This window comes from Camelus ferus, chromosome 32 (genome assembly GCF_009834535.1).
Source record: "Camelus ferus isolate YT-003-E chromosome 32, BCGSAC_Cfer_1.0, whole genome shotgun sequence".
Lineage (NCBI taxonomy): Eukaryota > Metazoa > Chordata > Mammalia > Artiodactyla > Camelidae > Camelus > Camelus ferus.
In genome coordinates this window covers 8,365,337-8,384,470 of record NC_045727.1, presented here as the reverse complement: position 1 = coordinate 8,384,470, position 19,134 = coordinate 8,365,337, and the positions used below count along the sequence as shown (strand labels likewise).

Sequence of the window (19,134 nt, the reverse complement as noted above, 5' to 3'; positions counted from 1 at the left end):
TTGACAATGGATAGCACATGCTGTGCCAGTAAGTGCACTCAAAACAACTGGAGAGGATCCCCACCACACCAAGGAGATTACATCAAAAGGTTCTGAAGTGCATATGTACAATTTAGCGCTTAACTGAGAACCGGTGCTGCCAAGGAAAAGTGCAGCAAGCCAGGGAAGGCTCCATAGGACAGGGAGCCCAGGAACGTGCTGAAAAAGGAAAGAGGTTTGGAGGGGTGGGCAGAGAAGAGGGGAGGAAGGGAAAACTTCTCCCCATATGTGAGGTAAAAATATGACATGGTATAACAATTTACACTCTCAGTATCTACAAAAATATTGCCTAATCAGAAAGCTAAGTGCTGAGGGAACAAGAATAGAATGACAGTAATAAAAATTTGAAGGAACCCAAAATCAGAAAGAAGAATAGGCATCAAAGATACACACTGAGTATCTACAAATGTCCTTTCCATTCTATCCACTATGCCAATTCCTAAAAATTGACAATTTCCACAAAGGTAAGAAGAAAAAGAGAGGTGAAAGTCTATTTTAACCTCCTATCAAAAATATTACTGATATGAGATTAATATAAATAAAACCTTAATTTAAAAAGCTCAATTAAAACATTCTAAAGCAGATTTACAGAGGGAAAAATGTAATCTGCTTTCTGAGCTTACCACTATTAAAAGCAGAGGTTCTATGTAACAAAGGCTGATAGAACCAATTGCTGTCAGGGTACTCCCCCATCTTTTTCTCTTCCTATCACAGTTTCTCCATGCCCATTTCTGATCATCAAGATTTCAAGAGCTCTTCCCCTACCAAAATATTCTCATTCCCACTACCTACCACCACCATCATCATCACCCACACTCTTCAAAGCCCTTCTCCCCTCACCCTACCAGTCTTGCCTTCCCGTTTCTTCCTCACCTTTTTAATCTATCCCTCCTTATAAATCTTATTTTCAATTTAAGAGAGAAATCTGGTTCTAACTGCCTAAAATCTTTTTTGAAAGTAGGCAGATTATAAAGGCTAATGTTTGCTTTTACTTTCTTTTCACTTTCTCCTGCCTTTCTGACCCAGCTCTTGTCCATAATTAATTTTAAAACTTTGAGTTCCACAGGGTTTAATTTAACTGCAAAAACCCAGGCTCAGTGAATACTTTCATGTATACACACCTGTGATCAAAGCATAGGTCTTCTGCTAACAACTATAGCTCATGGATATTGCCAACTGTTCCTCTTTATTTTGTATACACAAGAATGAAAATCCTGTAAAACCAAGAACATCTGTTTGCCATTTGATTCCTCTCCTATGACATACATAATTGGTCACCAACTCCTGTCAATATTACCTCCAAAATATTACTTAAATCCATTTCTTTTTCTCCATTCCTACTGGTCCTGAATAATTTCTCACATCTAGACTATTCTAAGAGCCTTCTTTCCGCCTTGGGTTTCTCTGCTATTGTAATCAACACTACACAGAGCCCATATGAGTTTTCTCTCTGAAACGTATATCTGATCATGTCATGATCCTTCTCAAAACCCTTCAGGTATTACCCTGTGCATACCGAATAAACTTCCAGCTCCTTCATGTCATCTAATCTGGAATCAAACATCACTTTTCAGGCTTGTCTCCCATCTATTAAAGACTAAGCATTACACCTCAATGTTTATAACAGCACTATTCACAATAACCAAGACATGGAAGCAAACTAACTGTCCGTCGACCAATGACTGGATAAAGAAGTTGTATTATACACATATACAATGGAATGCTACTCAGCCATAAAAAAGAATAAAATAATGCCATCTGCAGCAACATGGATTGACCTGGAGATTGTTATACTAATTGAACTAACCCAGAAAGAGAAGGAAAAATACCATATCACTTACATGTGGGATCTAAAATAATGACACAAATGAGCTTATTTACAAAATAGAAATAGACCCACAGACATAGAAAACAAACTTATGGTTACCAGGGGGGAAGGGGGAGGGTGGAGAGATAAACTAGGAGTTCAGGATTTGCAGATACTATTACATATAAAATAGACAAACAAGGTCCTACTGTATAGCGCAGGGAAATGTATTCAATATCTTGTAATAGCTTATACTGAAAAAGAATATGAAAAGGAATATACATATGTATAACTGAATCACTAGGCTGTACACCAGAAATTAACACAACACTGTAAATCTACTATAATTTAAAAAAAGGACCAAAAAAGGCACCTAAAAAAAAAAAGACTAAGCATTAAATAAAAAGTAAATTTAATAAGAGAATAATTTCCAAGAATGTCTAGAAATGTTGTATGACTTGTTAATGTACTATTTATGCAATTACTTACGTAACTGATAAACTTATTCATCTCAATCATATATTACTATCTCCAAACTCAAACTTTTACAAAATAGCTAAACAACATTCTATCCACCCAATGTATTAAAACTGGATTAGGCTGTTTAAAATATTTCCATTTTCAAGCCCAATATTTAAATGTAAGCTGGATTGCAAGGATTCTAAATCAATAGTTATTTTTTTAAAAGAATGTTAACATATATATTACCAAATTTCTCACAGTTGTCTGGAAATTGTTAAAGTCAGCTCCTGGAGTTCTTAACAGTGGATCACACTTACTATATGAGAAAGTTTGCCAACAAAAATCAAAGTTATTTTAGGAGACAGGCACCTACCTTAGTGAATCCCATCTGTTTTCTTTGAGTTTACCATTTAAACTACCAAACCAGGCTATTCATCTTAACAGATTCATTAGAAAAGTTTCCTAAGAACAAGTAAATACTTCTTTTTCAAATCAAATTTATAAAATTTACTAAAGACAGTTTATTAGCTTATACATATCAAAGTATGGGTTCTCAGGAGAATCATTCTGTTGTTTAACTAAATGTTATAGGATCTTGCAGACAGACTCAAGAATAGCACCATCTGTCTGGGTTGCAAAGCTCAGTTTCACTATGATACCACCAAACAGTAATAAAATATTATTTTCATATATATCTCAAGTAATTTATAGAGAACTACAGAATTTAGTCTATCTGGGATCACAACACTTGATTCAATCCATGCAGATGATTACACTTTGTATATAAACCAATACACTCTGAAAAATGTTTTTAGTAACTTGAAGACTTTTTTACCTTCAGAAGGTAGATATTTATGGTCTTCAGTAGCTACGATGTAGATTTATGCTCTGGTATAAATTCTAAATGTTAAATTGCCCAAGTGTTATATAAATCTGTAGAATTTAAAAGTGCCTGTTATTTGTTTAGATTATCATGTAAGTAAATTTTCCTGAAATATCTATAGCTCTAGTATTATACTGCCATACTCTTTGACAGGATTTCAGTTCCCATTTTTTAATGTGAAAAGTACTTAACAAGAAAAATAAATAAATAAATAAAATCATCTATCATAAATAAAATCATCTATGTAATGTGAAGAACATAGTAACAAAGCTGACTGAGAAAAATCTCATCATATTCCTGAACTCAAAAGTAGGAAATAATAACTGACCACTGCAATTTGTAATCTGAGTAACAAACATAAGCATGCCAGTAAGAGATCCTCTGTACCTCCCATAACACTGAATCCTAAATACACAAGTGCTACTGTGTTCAGCTCAGCCTGTGGAAGAAGCTGCTGGAAGAACATGTATCTGATACTAGATGACTTTTACCAGGCAATATCAAATGAGTAAAGCAACGCTAAGTGGGTGACGGTACTACAGTCTCACAGACCTGACTTTCTGTTAAGACCTTAAGAAATTATCTCAACAGGATACTTTACGTATCTCAAGGCTTTTCTTAGTGATTACTTCAGTCTAATCAAAATGGACAAGATGATACCTGACACTTGCTAGACAGACGTTAAGGACAGAACACAACTTACCATTCTACTCTTCCCCTTATAACTGCCTTGATCCCCAGAAAGCAAAAATGCAACCCCTACTTATTTTGTCCCCAAATCTACTTTTACCAAACAATGGACCACTAAGTCCACCTCCACTGAAACTGTATGAGAAAAGTACACTAAAGCACTAGACTCAGAACCTGGGAGGCAACCATACAAGCAAGGCAGGAATTCTTGGCACACATGCATAATATATGCATGCCAATACAGTTGACCCTTGAACAACTCGGGGGTTAGGGGCATCCACCCTGCAGAGTCAAAAATCCACATGTAACTTTACAGTCAGCCCTCCTTATCTACAGATTCAATGAACTGCAGATTACATAGCACTGTAGTACACATTTACTGAAAACACTCCACGTGTAACTGGGCCCATGTAGTTCAAACTCATGTTGCTCAGGGGTTAGCTGTATATCCAAAAGCAGGGTTCTTCCTAGGATTTTTGCTTACCATCAGTAAGGCCCCTATCAGATGGTACTAAATTGTTAATTTAAGAGCAAAAAATCAGAACCAAGATAAGAAAGGAAAAAAGACACTGACCAAAGAAGCATTCTTTAAAATAAGATTTTTTCTGAGGTGGCTAACTAAACGTCTCTTAAAGAAATTCCAAGGAAAAAGACCAAAAAGTATTACAGACAATAACATCGATATCTGATCCATTTCAAGGGTCTTAGTTTGAAGAAAACTTCTCATTTGGGCAGATATGTATCAGTTCTGGTGTGACTAACTCAAAATCAGTTTTGTAACTGTGAAGTGTACAACCTGAGGAGGTGACATGTGACCTACTTAAAATAATGATTAAAGGAAAATAAAACAAAGATGGTTGACTGCAACAAGTACATCAATTAAAATGCAACTTTTTAAGCAAAAAATTTTTAAATGTTTATTCAGGCTCAAGCTCAATACCATCTGTGAATTTAAAAAGCAGTCAAGGTACAATTGAAACTGTCCCCACTTCCTTCACACTTACTAATTTCTTATATCCTCACATCTTTTATTACCCAGATGTGTCTTACTCTTTTCCAGTACAAACTCCATCACCTGAGTTCTTGATACCATTTCCAGCTAGACTTCTTTCATCAATGACCAGCTTTTCCTACATTTTTCATCTTTCTTTCTTTCTCTCCACTATTGTTGCTCCTAAGTCTACAAACACAAATGAGGCTTCTGAAAAAACACCTTCAAACTACCTTTCAATCGCTTACCCTCCCCACTTCCACATCAGTGCCTGCTCCACAATCAACTTTCTTCAAATGGAAAGTGTGCCATTCATTCATTGCACAAGCCACTATAATCCAGATTTTTACCCTCAACAGTCAAATGAAATGATTTCAACTAACTACCAAGCTGCCCAAACAACAAACTTCCTCATCTTTCACTCTTTATCTCTCCCCTTCAAGGTCCACCGCAATTATATTTGAAAATCATCATTATTCTCTTTTTTTCACGTTTACGTCAGATAAAGCAAATTATACTGTCTACTGAAAGTACATGTAACATATACATTCATGACTTAAATGTCTAGGCTTCATGAGAAGGAATTCTGAACCAAAATCTAATGTGTTTTAAAATATACAAAATTTAAAGAATGAAAGGTTACTCAGTTCAACAATTCCAACGTGTCTATGTAAGAGAGCAATCCTAGAAAGGCTTTTAAACATATTATTAAATGTAATACCATTTAACACATTTGTTTTTCCTCAATTCATTTCTCATAATAGTTTCTATATCATCTTGGATTATCTCCCACTTTTAGTTTCATATCCCATCTGCTCATTTAAGATTTCACGTCTGTCCAGTTTCTGAAATATTTGTCACTTTAGTCATTAGCATTCTGTGTAATATAGCACTGTTTTTTTAAAGTTTAGAACTGAATTATTTTAGATAACTGATTATTTTAACATCACCATTTCTTAATCTAAATCAGCCTGCCTACACTTCAAATTTTCCACCTAACAAAAATTAGATTTCAGTAAGTTTTTGTACTGTTTTTTAAAAAGAAACCAAGAACCAAGATCGTAAATAAGAAGTGCTCTCCTATATCCCACTTCAGGAAATATTCTTAAGGACAGACTCAGAGTTGTCAACTAAGCTTCCAGAGAATGTCTTTTCCATTCCCCTCTAGCAAACCACATCCATACATTCCTTCACGATCCAGTTTAAATCACCTTCTGAGTTTTCCTGACTGCCAGGTACCATGCTATCTGTCCATGGTGCTCTCCTTCTGCACTTACCATACACAATCTTAGAAATTAAATAGTACATGCAAGCCTTTTTCCCACATATCAGACACCTAATCTTTTTGTAAACCCAAGCCAGGTTTTAATCATTTCCAATGTATGTACATTATTTGAAAATGAATTACATATATCATAAATTTCTCAAATATAACATATAAAAAAATTAATGCTTAATACTAACTTATTGGCTACCTCATCCAATCTCACCCCCAATTTCCTTTTTCAGTTCACTGAGGCTTGTAAGTCCTCATTTACCACACAAAATAGTACGTAGAAAACTTGTCTCTAAGGGTGAGTGAAGGAGGAAAGGGAAGGGAAGAGCTAAAGGGCAAAGAAATACAAAATCTTTTCCTGATGACATCACAGGACTGAACACTGTTCTCAATGTTTCAATAAAAGCGTATCAGCAAAGAGGAAGCAGCAGCAGATACCTTCAGGAAGGGAAGGGAAAATTTGCTTCAATCCTTGTTCCAAAACTGGCTCTTTCCGTGGAGCCAGGAGGGGCATCCTCACCTCTCAGCACTCTCTTCAAGCCGCTCTTTCAGATAACAACCCTCTCCTAGGCCTAAAAGTGGGCCCAGAGCCTGGGTCGTCCTCACTCCCACTACCTGGAGCCAAGATGGATTTTAGGGAGTGTCTGCTCTGATTGCCAACACTACAGTCAGAGGAAAGGTACTCCTAGCATGCTAAGCAGGAACAATAAATGTAAGTTCATTCCCATAAAAATGCTACCATAAATAGCATTTGAGTTCTATAACACAAGTAATTAAGTACAATACAATAGGCTAACCATCATTTGTACCAACAAAATTCAGGGTGGGTTTTTATGTGAAAGCAAACTTACACACAAATTAACTTTTTCTAATATTTAGAATGCTAGAGACCATCTACATGTAAAATTCTACACTTTGGATATAAACTTAGGACACTATTCATATTCATATTCCATAAGACTAATACAAAAACTATAGACTGGGGGGAGGGGATTTCCTTCAACAAAGTCTAAACAATATTTTTAGATGTTGCCGTATTATTAAATGGAAAACAGAAATTGGCTGGCAGTTGATGATATATACTTTGTTCAAACATAGTAAGGGTTGTGACATGTGTGTCAGACTAAAACATAATTTAGTCTTTAAGAGGAAAAAGATATTTATTAAGTACTATTTCTGACATTCCCTGAGACAAATCTCAAAATGTTAATAGAACTGCTATTTAAAGTTCAAAGAGCACTCTGGAGCTGCCAAGGAATTAATAGCTTAAAGTACCAAACAAGAGCCACAGTTCAATCTCTAGTCTTAGCCAATCAGAGCTCAGGGTTGATACAGCAAAATCACCCAGCTTATTAAAGACACACCACACAACTGTGAATCATATACACAAGTGAAAAGCTGTAACATTTAAAGATGAATTTTAAGTTTTTCTTCTCAATCATGGTTTATGAAGAAAGACACAAGAACAATTTAATCTTCTGCTCCCCCTACAAAAAGCACAAATACAACATAACTGCCATATTAAAACAAGTAATTTTGCCATTCCAACTTCCTGGATAACTGCCTAGGGCTATTCTATAACTTCAGTTGTCATTTGCTAGAACATTCTTCCCATTAAAGAACATTATCTAGTCATCCAAAGTGCTTTACCTAAAAGATACTCAAAATGATTTTTCACACCTCCTGACTTCCATATTTCCATCAAGTTGATAGGAGAAACTGAGGCACAGAACCATTATGCAACCAACGAGATCTAGTCACTAATAAAAAAACAAAGTTTGAATACAACTCAACCTTCCCTATTACCAGCTTACTACCTATTTTACTGATGGAAAATAATCTTATAACTAAAGGTTGAGCAAAAGCCCTCCTGCACAGCTTAGAGAATTAAAAAATGAAGGAATTCTGTATCAAGCCCCAAACAAAATCTCCAACAGGTTCCAAAAGCCACAGATTGCCTACTACACTATACAAAATCTAAATACTAACCAAATTCCTATTCCTCTGAGGTATAAGCATACATCTCTTAAACAGTTGGAATTCTCTTTAATAAAGATTTCCTGGAACTCATCTAAAATATTACCAAGCCACAGTACATACAACCTAGATAATACATATTCAGAATATAGATCTTAACAGCTAGATAAGTTCAAAAAATAATAATAACATTGCGATCAGGACCTAAAGAGACAATGAGAACTCCCTTAGGGAGAAGGATGGAGAAGAGAATTGCTGTCGGGTAATTTATTCATTTAACAAATAGTTAATTAGCACTTAACTATGAAGAGAATGCAAAGATGACTTAGTCAGGGTCACTGCCCTACAGAAGCTCATATGATTAGCAGAGGCAGAAGAAGGAGGCACACATGAGGAGCAAGAGTGACAAGTTTTATCTGTGGGAGTCAAGGAAAGCTTCACAGAGGTGACATTTGACCTACTTAAAAGATGAGTAGGATTGTGCCATACATATACACACGGAAAAAAAAAAAGAGGAGCTGGTTCCTGAGTCAGATATATGTATGCTTTTCCTTACTTCTCTTTAGGACATTAAAATTCAATCATGAGAATTGTCAACACAAAATGTTTTTTCACACCAATTATACTCTTTTGAATACCTTATTTATTAACTCTCAAATTAAGTGTAGATGGATTTAATCATCTTTCCTATTTAATGAAACAATGTGTAACTATATGAGGAAGCTTCATCTGTCTTATGCAAAAATGCTTCCTCAGAAATTTATCAATGCTCTTCAGAGGGAAAAAAAAAATCACAGTTTTAATGCAGTTTAATACCCTGTAGATAATCAATCTTTGGAATTTCCACTCAATATTATAGAGAACTCTATGCACAATTAATTATATATTTTATGTGAAACAAATCATTTCCTCAGATTTAATTTTAATATCAAACATCTTAAATATATCCAATTAATACAGTGATTTAAAATAAATTAAGACTTAATTATTATAGTAAAGAAATCTAGTGAAGACTGAGAAAAAAAGAAACATTTACCTGCAAGTTTACCTAATTCTCTTTACCTTCCCCTTTTCATTTTTTTAAGTAAACTATGCAAAATAAGACACATATGAAAGTTTAATATAATCAACTCAGGATGTTCCTTTAACAGTAATGGAATTTTACTGTACTGGAAAAAGTACAAAATGCAGAAAGCTGTCAACCAGGGCTCTGTGCTATTTCACAGTAGCAGAAATACGGTTTTAGTAAGATTCTACCACAATTCATCTAGAAAGAAAATAAACACTCAGAAATACACATAATAAACTGGAGTATGGAAATGCCAATGACGTAAACATTCTCCCTTGGACACCACTGATTCTTCTAATTTTCATTTAGAAAGAAAAAAAAAAAACTTCATCCTTTCTTTCAGACTAGAATCCAAATGTACTCTAAGAAGACATTTTATCAGTTTAAAAAAGGAAAACAAATCTACTCCAACAAACATAACTAAAACATGCTATTATAAATGCAAGTAAAACAGGAGTTCCTAAAAGAAGACTATGAGAGCCACTTTATGAGAGTAAAACCCGATCTATATATACTACAGATGATTTTAAAAATTAAGTAACAAAACAATACAGTGGGGTGGGGAGCTGCCTTTGAAACAAACACCAATCACAACATTTTAAGAGAATTTGAAACTTTCTGTATCAGCTAAAGCAAAGATAGAAAACTGTGCAGATGTACATAAGTGATTCTATACTAAACAAAACTTGGGCAAGCATACATATTTCATTCATGCAAATGAATCTGAATTTACAATTCCTCGTTTATGTTAATATTTACCAAGATTAATGGAAAATCATCTCCCCTATGTAATGAAGTGAATTCCCCCAACAGAACAAAGCTAACACCTTCAAATCTTTCAAATAAACAATGAAAGCATATACTATAAAAAGAAATTATCTGAACAGGATCAGCAAGAAGTTAAATGATTCAAGAAGGAAGAAAAGTCCTAAATTTCAAAACACATTACAAATATTGATTCATTAATTCCAAATCTCTAAGCAAGTTCTATGAAACAAATGCGTGTGTGTGCTGTGCGCACACGCGCACATGAAAAAAAATTTTAACTATCCCCCACAGCACATTTTTAGGCTATCTGCCTAATTACCTCACTTTGCAATGCATTAAATGTAATTTCTTGAAATAGGAATGTTTATACAGTGACAAAACAGAAATTCTGGTGGACATTCACAATTTATAAAAGCAGATTAGCACACAATACATTTTAAGTAAATGACACTAAAAGCAATGCTGCAGAAATCCTTTTTCTCCATTTCTAATAAATGATTGCAATGCACAGTTCAGTAGTAATAATACCTAACATTCAACGATATTACTAATTCTCATAAATGTCTAATCTCACTACCTAACTTCGGTGAAATAAATGTATCACCTGCTTTCAAAAAAAAAAAAAGTACTTCTTATTACTATTTCAAAGACTATTACTTTCTTCTGTCCAAAATAAGTCAGATCATTTCAGAACAGTATCTAGTCTATCTCTGAATCAAACTTTGAGAGTTGAATTAACTGCTCATTAAAAAAAATCTAGATAATCTTATAAGTATTTCAATGAATTTCATCTCAAATTTAAATAATTTAACAAATACATACAGAATATGCTTATCTTTTGGAAATAGTTATAATATATAGAATACAGTACAAACTAGTGACAGAGTATTTCCTTATTAATTTTAAAAGCAGAAGAGATCTTTGAAAGTGTTTGATGAATAAATTAACGAGGCTAAATTATCCAGTGAACAAAAAAGATGAATCAATTTTCCCATACCTAATTAATATAATTCACTACTATAACCTAATGTTATTTAATGAAATGCCTTAAGAGATTTTTTTTCCAAATACCTAATACAGCCATGAAAAAAATGACCATAATATTCCAAAGAAAGTGCTAAACTACATAAGCACCTGGCATAAACTCAAAAGACACTCACTGTCCTAATGGTACCCCCTGTCTTTATTCTCACAAAGAAACAGCCCTAACCTAACTTCCTCTCAGTGAGCACTTCAAGCAATAACACAGCAACATACTTTCTAGCATACCAGTCTTAGGTACATTATTTTCCCTTTAAAATTATGAACTCATCACACGTACAAATGGCTCCTTAAAATGGTCCAGTAAACTGCTACACTATGCCTTAAATTGCTGTCTATTATGTACTTAAAAATATTTACTAGCAATTGGAGGTTAATATGGCAACTATTACCGGGTGGCAATTATTGCTATTATAAATATATAAATACTTTAACACCACGTGCTACTAACAACAAGATGCTAAACAGAAAACATACATTAGCAAATAATAAATATTTTCATTAAAGACAATGAACCATCATGAAAAAAAGATGCTTTATATGTAAATATTAAAATTGGAAACTGGGATGAGAAAATACCCCGGATACGTACAGGCACTTGAGAAGATTAATCACTCCTCCGTGATCATTTTCAACTGAAAGTCCTCCCCATCTAGTTCTAACTCAAAAGAATAGATTTCAAAGTTTCTACATTTACAACTATCTTCCTTCTCTGCAAAAAAAAAAAATCTCTGAAGAAAAAAGAAAGCAGGTCAACAACAGATTAGCTCAAAATCTTCAGATATAGAATGAACAGTCCTTAATAGGAATTATGTTCTAATGCATGTTTCAATTCAGGAAGGAAGAATTTTATATCACTCAATTATCCCACAGTCAGGAAGATTATAAGCAAATAAAATAACATGAATGTGGAGCATACATGTCTAAGAATTAGACTGCCTCATGTCAAGAGTATACACTAAAATCTAGCTGAAGGACACAAAATCACTTTTCTCCGTATCATCTCAATTAAGAAACAAAAGAAACAAAACTAAAGATACACTTACATCTGGAAATTATATGTCTTCCCACAAGGGTGAGTTGACATACCATAGGGAACACTGTTACACTTTCCAAAAGGGCAGATTTAACACAGTTAACTGTATTATCACTGAGTGAATATATAACAAGAGCCTCCCAGAAATGTGATGGACAGCATGAGAAAACAGTTTTGAGTCACAAAGGCACAGCCAGGCATGCATTTAATGCAGTAGCTACAAATCTCGTAACAGTAAGAATCAGAGACACAGATAATGGCCCATATCATATATACATAATGGCATTTTTCACATGTTAGGAAAAGGGGGCGGGACTTGACAGAGAATTTAGGAAATGTGACGCCACACAGAAAATCAGGAAGAAAAATAAGAAAAGGACTAACAAAAATCTTAAATCTTAAAGCACCTGGCTGCACAAATCAATTTTTACTAAGCCATATGAACACCTCAAGGTAACAGAAAGTGGGTGGGTTATTAGCGTGGTACAGAACTTTATAATCTCCAGTTTACATTTCAATCCACATTAATATGACTACTTACGCAGATTCTCTATAAGCAATACTTTGCTCAAAAAAACTGCAGGCCAAAAAGAAAAATATATGCTATTATTTAGCACAAAGAGTTCTTATAATACGTGCTTTATTTTGAACAAGTGATGATTTTATCTCCTTTGGAATTAACTACTCTATACAATGTACTGTTAGGCAACATATTTTTGATATTTTAGGTTGCCGCTACTGCCTAATTTTCAGAAAATTCTCAATTTGGAATGATAAAAATTTACAGTATCAGCAGCTTTTTAACTGATTCATAATTTCTTAAAATTAGCACCTATCCACCCTCTACATAAGAGAATGCAGACATTCTATAGTTCTTACAAAAAACAAATCCATGCATTTCTGCACTTCGGCATTTCTAAGTTGCTACCTAAAGAGTAATCGGGTTTTTTTGGTTTTTTTTTTAAAGCATATTCAAAAATCAATTCCTGATTTACAGAAGTTTAGGAGAGAAATACCCAAAGCACAAACCTTTAGTTAGTCATAAAGCACAGAATCCTCTCCTACAAATTGTTTCTCCAAAAGAATCTCAAGCATCTTATCTCTATAACACTATCATCCTTACTTAAGCTTAAAAAAAAAAAAAGATAAAAGAAATGATTTATCTTAAAGACTGGCTACACATGTAGCACACTTTCGTTCATCTACAAAACATACTGTATATAAATTAGCCACATATATACAAGCAATTACCAGTCAGCATGATATATGGTAATTTGGGGGGATCTCTCCTCACCAATATTGGTCTACTTGGTTATTTTAATTCCCCGTTGAAGTGTCAACGTGGTCACCAGCTGCTAAACAAAAACCATTTTAAAAACCCCGTAATCAATATGTTTGCTAATCTATGAAAGTCCCTGAATCTGACTGATAGTAAATGATAGACTGAGAGAAGAAAAAAGGAGGCAAAAGGAGTTTTATTCCCATAAATCAAAAGATCAAGAGAAAATTATCACAGCACTGAGAGGAAAATCACAACTTGTAACTGAATTTTAAGGTTAAATATCTGAATAAAAGTGTTGGGGAAAAAAACTGACCTGACCTTATTACAGTGTAAGCACAGATACTGTCACTCGGTCTTTGCAGGTAAAAATCTCACGTTTTGATTTTTTTATCTGCATAATGAAATATATTTAAGAAAATAACGCTTCTATTTGAAAAGTTGGCAAGAATCTGTATCTCTCCACCAGTCTCAAAGGAAAAAAAAAAGAATCTATGCTACCCATAATTAAATGTAACTAATTACAATTTGAACACTAAATTATTTATCCAGTGTAAACAAGGATTAAGAGTAAATAATGCTCCTATCTACAGCAGAGGTTACAGAAAACAATTTCCAAAATGCATGTTCCCCAAAGGCAGTCCCCCCAAAAAGGGTACACAACTTAAAATAAGTTTTTTTAAGGCTAAATTAAACAAACCGTTCAGCCAATTTTCCAATTATATTCTACGCTTGAAACATAATTGCCTTACATCTGTTTACAAATCTTTGCTCAATATTTAAACAAATTCGTAGTCTCCCGGGCACATAGCTATACATACAGTAAGTCAAGCATAAAGCACATATTTAAAGACCACGCACTGCAATTATTAGCCTAAACGCAAGGTTTAACAACGTGAATGTTTTCAGAGCTAGGTAATACGACCTAATAAAAAGCAAAGATGGCATTTACCACCAAATGTCACTGCCACCGCCAGGAAAGAGTTGCAGGAGCCCTACACATTTTTAATTTCGATGAATCTAGACGCCGTCGTCGGGTGCCAGGCTTCCAGGAGAACAATTGACACCCTAACTGCTTCGAGATTAAGGCAGGCGATTCAAATCCGAAGGAAAAGTTGTCAATTATCAGAGAGAGCGCGAGAGAGGCGAAGGCAGATAAAAGCGATGTTATCAAACCGCCCAGCTTGTTGTTTTTTGTGTGTGTGTGGATTCGTTGTTAGGAAAGAGAAAACAGTTTTTAAAAGACCCAGGAGGAGAGAAAGAAGAAAAAGCTTTCTCCACCTTCCGTCGGCTCGATGCAATGGCTTAGCGACTCTCCGGCGTAGTAAGCCCCGAGAGGCAGGCGGCTGTCGATGTTTACAATCGCCGGAGCTTCGGGTGCAAGAGTCTTTTACTGACACAATCGCATTCAATCAACTGTTTTCGGGCGAAATTGCAGGTGTCATTATGGAATTTTTTAAAAATTCAAAAGGCGGGCGGGCGGGCAGCCGATCCGACAAGGGGGAAAAGACTGCTTATCGCAGGCGCGGGCAGCACAAGGCAAAGCCTTCCACATTTAGGGGAAAATAAGGGGGGGAAGGGGAGGGTAAGGGGAGTGCGATTGCAACAGAGGGTGGGCGTTCGAAGTGCGACCCAGAATCCGCAGCTCTGAGACTTCCACATGCAAATTCCACGCCGAGCGCCGCGCTCACAAATGATTTTTAAAGAGCCAAATAAACACTGGATGGGATCCAAGGCGAGGGAGAGACGATCCAAAAGGGGGAGAATCGGCGAGAGGCGAACGGCGGGGAGAGGCGAGGGAGGGGCGAAGTCCCAGCGGCGGGAGGAGAAAGTTGGTCCGCGGCGGAGGTCGGGGACCCCCCCCCCCGGCACAGCCCCCTCCCGCAGCCCGACTACTCACCAGCGAGAAGAGGTTGGAGTGACAATCCTCCAGGCTCGCCCCGTTCGCCACCCAGTTCGCTGCCGCAGTCATGATCCTCCGCGAGCCCGGCCGCCAGAGCGGGGCATGTCGGAGCGAGGCGTCCGAGGCGAGGCCGGGCCGGGCGGCGGCGCCTCGCCGGGGAGCGCGGGTCGGCCGGGCCGCCGCCGCCGCCGGGGGAGAGCGCGAGGGCCGGCGGGCGGGCGGGAGGCGCCGCGGCGACGCCGCGCTGGGGGCGGCGGGCCCGGGCCGGCGGGGGGGTCCGCGGCGGCCGCGCGGCTCCTTCCTGCTCGGGCGGCGGCGGCGGCTCCCGCGGCTCCGGCGGCGGCGGGGGGCGCTGTCCGCGCGGCCCGGCGCCCTCCCCGCCTCTCAGGGCCGCCGCTGCCTCCCGGGCCGGCGCTGCGGGCCGGCCGCCGCCTCCGCCTTCCCTGTTCCTCAGCCGCCGCCGCCGCCGCCTTGTTTATCTCCAGCCACCGACTCCCCCTCGGCCCCCGCCGGCGCGTGAGGGGAGGCGAGCCCCGAAGCCGCCGCCGCCGCCGCCGCCGCCTCGGAGCCGCCGCCGCCGCGGAGCGCGAACTCGCGAAGGGGGGGGTGCGGACGAAGCCAGCGGGCGACCCCGGCAGCCGAGCGACGTCCCCTCCTTCCTCTTCCTCCCCCACCCCCCCCTCCTCCCCAGTCAGCCTCGCTTCTCTTCCCTCCCCGGGCTCGCTCGCTCTGACAGCAATGGCGGCCGCCGACCGCGGCTCGGCCCGCCATTGGCTCGCACCGCGTCACGTGACGGGCGCCGGCCGCGCGGGGGGGCGGTGGCAGGGCGGAGGGCGGGCGGGGGAGGGGCCGGAGCGGCAGCGGCGGCGCGGCGGCTCGCGGGCGGCGCTGCTGAGCCGAGCGCGGCCGGAATCTCTGGCGGAGAGAGGGAGGGAGATGGAGAGGGAGAGAAAGAAGTGCAGGCGGCGCGGCTCCCGGGCGGGCGGCGGCCGGCCGGCCCGAGGCCGCCGTGGGCTGCCCCGCGTGGGCGCCGCGCTCCGCCCCCTCGGGTGCCCTGATCTTTGCCGGGCGCGACCTCGAGCCCCGGGAACGCCCGTGGCCGTCGCCGCGGAGGGCTCGGGGCCCCTCGCTGGGCCCCCGACCGCCCCGGCGGGCCAGTGTGGTGGTGGGGACTCGCTGTCGGCCAAGCAGCAGGTCCAAGTGCTCCCGGGAGTGTTTCTTTGAGATCTCACTCTATCGTTGGCGTTTTTTGCAGATGACAAATCTGAAGCACAAAGAGGCTGTCACTTGCGCGAGGTCGCACAGCTGGGAAGAGGAGAGTGTGGGATTCGAATCCCTGCACCCAGGCACTGCGAAGCTGAACTCTTGCCCGAAGGTTTACAAACCTCGCCCATGGAGCGCTTACTGTGTACCAGGCACAATGCACTGAATACAGAAACGCCTTCTGAGCCCTTACTACTAGGCACTGTGTGCATTCACTGCATAAATGCTTGCTGATCTCTTGCTTTGTGCCAAAATGTATTTTAACTACCAGGCACTATACTAGGGCTGTGTTGGGAGCAGACTTTCCCACTTGGCTCCATTCAGTCAATAACCAGCACTTCCTGAGAGCATATGGCCTGGGAGTTCAGAAGAGTACCAGTAGAAGGAGGCTCTTCTCTAGTCTTTAAGACGTTTTCTCCTTGCAAAGGTGGGGAGTAGGTGACTACTTCACTAATAAGCCCCCAGATGTGGAAGAGCCAGGTGGACTGGGCTAAGAGAGGAAGAGTGGAAAACAGCAGGAAGATGGAGTGTAATGAAAGAGAAGTCCTGGACATGGGAACTGAACTTTGGAACTACCACAAATAACTGCTAAAGCAAAACCCATGAGCAGCATGTTATAATGTGTATTATCACAGCGGACACTCTGTTTTAACCTACCGACATTATGTTATAATGAATGTACCTACGTTATTTCACGTAGTCCTTAGAACAACTACATAAATAAGATATTGTTATTATCCTTAGACTATAGTAAGAGACGGTTCAGAAGTGCAATGACATCCCATGCTCTCCAGTTAGTGAGTGGCTTAAACCCAGGTCTATCTGGCTCCACGGCCCAAGCCTGAATCTAGAAGGCTCTGTGCACAGATGACTACGGATGGCTTTGGCACCTCTGGTTGTGTTTTCTTGGCCACTAGAGCTTAACTCTCGGAGCCTCATTTCCTAATCTGTCAAAAAGGGGTTCTAATTGCTGACCTACTGACCTCAGGCCAATTGTGTGCATTTCTGTTAAGATACTGTTGATGAAAATGTTTAGGGAAAAAAAAGCCAAAGCACTTTATTAGCATGCATGGTGCTACTTGGGCCTGAGCAATCAGTATGGTAGTCCATCATATCCAGGTTCATTCATGTCCCAGGAGGCCTCATCCTACACACCTCGTCACCAAATTCTCATTCTTCTGTAAGATTTTTTTAAAGTCTCTCAAAGCAACTTAATAGAAAAATGAGAAAAGGACATGGACAGTTTAGAGAATAGGAAAGATGTGGCTTTTAAATATACAAAAAGATGCTTAATACTTGTTGCTATGTACAGAATGTTTGTGTCCCCCTAAAATTCATATTCTGAAACCTTAATTCTCAGTGTAATTGTATTTGGAAATAAAGCCTTTGGATGGATATTTAGGTCATAAGGATGTAGCCCTCATGATTGGATTAGTGCCCTTGTAAGAAGAGACAAGAAGGATTTCAAGCCCTCACACACTCTCTCTCCACACTTCCCCCACCCTTCCCAACCCCTCTGCCCTCTGAAGACATAACCAGGAAGAGGGTTCGAACCAGGAACCAAATTGGCTGGCACCTTGATCTTGGACTTCTCAACCTGCGGAACTGTAAGAAATAAATTTCTCTGGCTTAAGCCACCAAGTCTATGGTAATTTGTTATAGCAGCCTCAGAAATTAAAACCGTAAGAACTATTGACAGTATTTTAAAAGCTGAGGCAACTATAAAGGGAAGCGGAACTCTTAACACACTGTCAGTGGGAATATAAATTAGCACCACAGTTTTGTAGGAGTTATCCTACAGAGATATTTGCACACATGTATAAAGATCGTAGTGCAAGGATGTGAACTGTAGTACTGCTTGTGGGGCAAACACAGGAAGCAACTTACCTGTCCATCATTTGGGGAGTAGTTAACAGTATAATCCCATGCAACTATTAAAAATAATGAGTTAGCACTACGTGTACTGACAGAGAATAATCTCCAAAAGAGACTATTAACTGAGATGTCCCTGGAAACTTACAGGAGACAATGGTAACACCAGTTGCCCCTGGGGATGGAGAGAAATTACTTTTCACTGTATTGTTTGCAATTTTTTTAACCAAATGTGTGTATGACCTATACAATGCAATAAGTTATAAACAACACAAATCAATCAATAAATGGAAAGCAGAATAATCAGTCAAACGGCACTATAAACGTAAATTAAAAAACAAACCACACAGGACAAAAAGGGAAAGAAAAAAACCTCATCTGAGGTGATTACCTTGGCTGTCAGAGCCAAGGCCCCAGAGTGGAGGAGAAAAGACCAGAAGTGCAGTGTGCAATTGCCCAGGCAACATGAGTACAGAATGAGGACCCAGGGGAACTGGGTTCTACTCTCAGATGTGCCAATGAGCAACCCTGTTATCTTAGACAAGCCGCTCAACCTCTCTGGGCCTCAGTTTTCTCCTGTGTGAAAAGGCAGCCTGGGTGAGTCTCCAGGTCATTTCTAGCAAAGAAACTCTTTTGACTTGCTGCATTGAGATGACTGATAAAGATCTTCAGAGTTCTTAATAGAGAAAGCAATGGGAGTTGATGGAGAGCCTCAGGAGATAAGATGAAAACAAAACAAAACCCATCACTGGCAACTAGAAAGCAGCGAGGTACCATC

General features: G+C 39.2%; 1 protein-coding gene across 1 annotated transcript in view; it reads right to left on the bottom strand.

The window, feature by feature from the left end:
* MED13L (mediator complex subunit 13L) overlaps positions 1 to 15,459 on the bottom strand; it is a 254,112-nt gene extending 238,653 nt beyond the window's left edge. Inside the window, 1 exon segment of the mRNA XM_032471688.1 lies at positions 15,219 to 15,459. Coding sequence (XP_032327579.1) covers positions 15,219 to 15,290 — 72 coding nt within the window. The 5' untranslated portion in view covers positions 15,291 to 15,459.
* Positions 15,460 to 19,134: the final 3,675 nt, after the last annotated feature.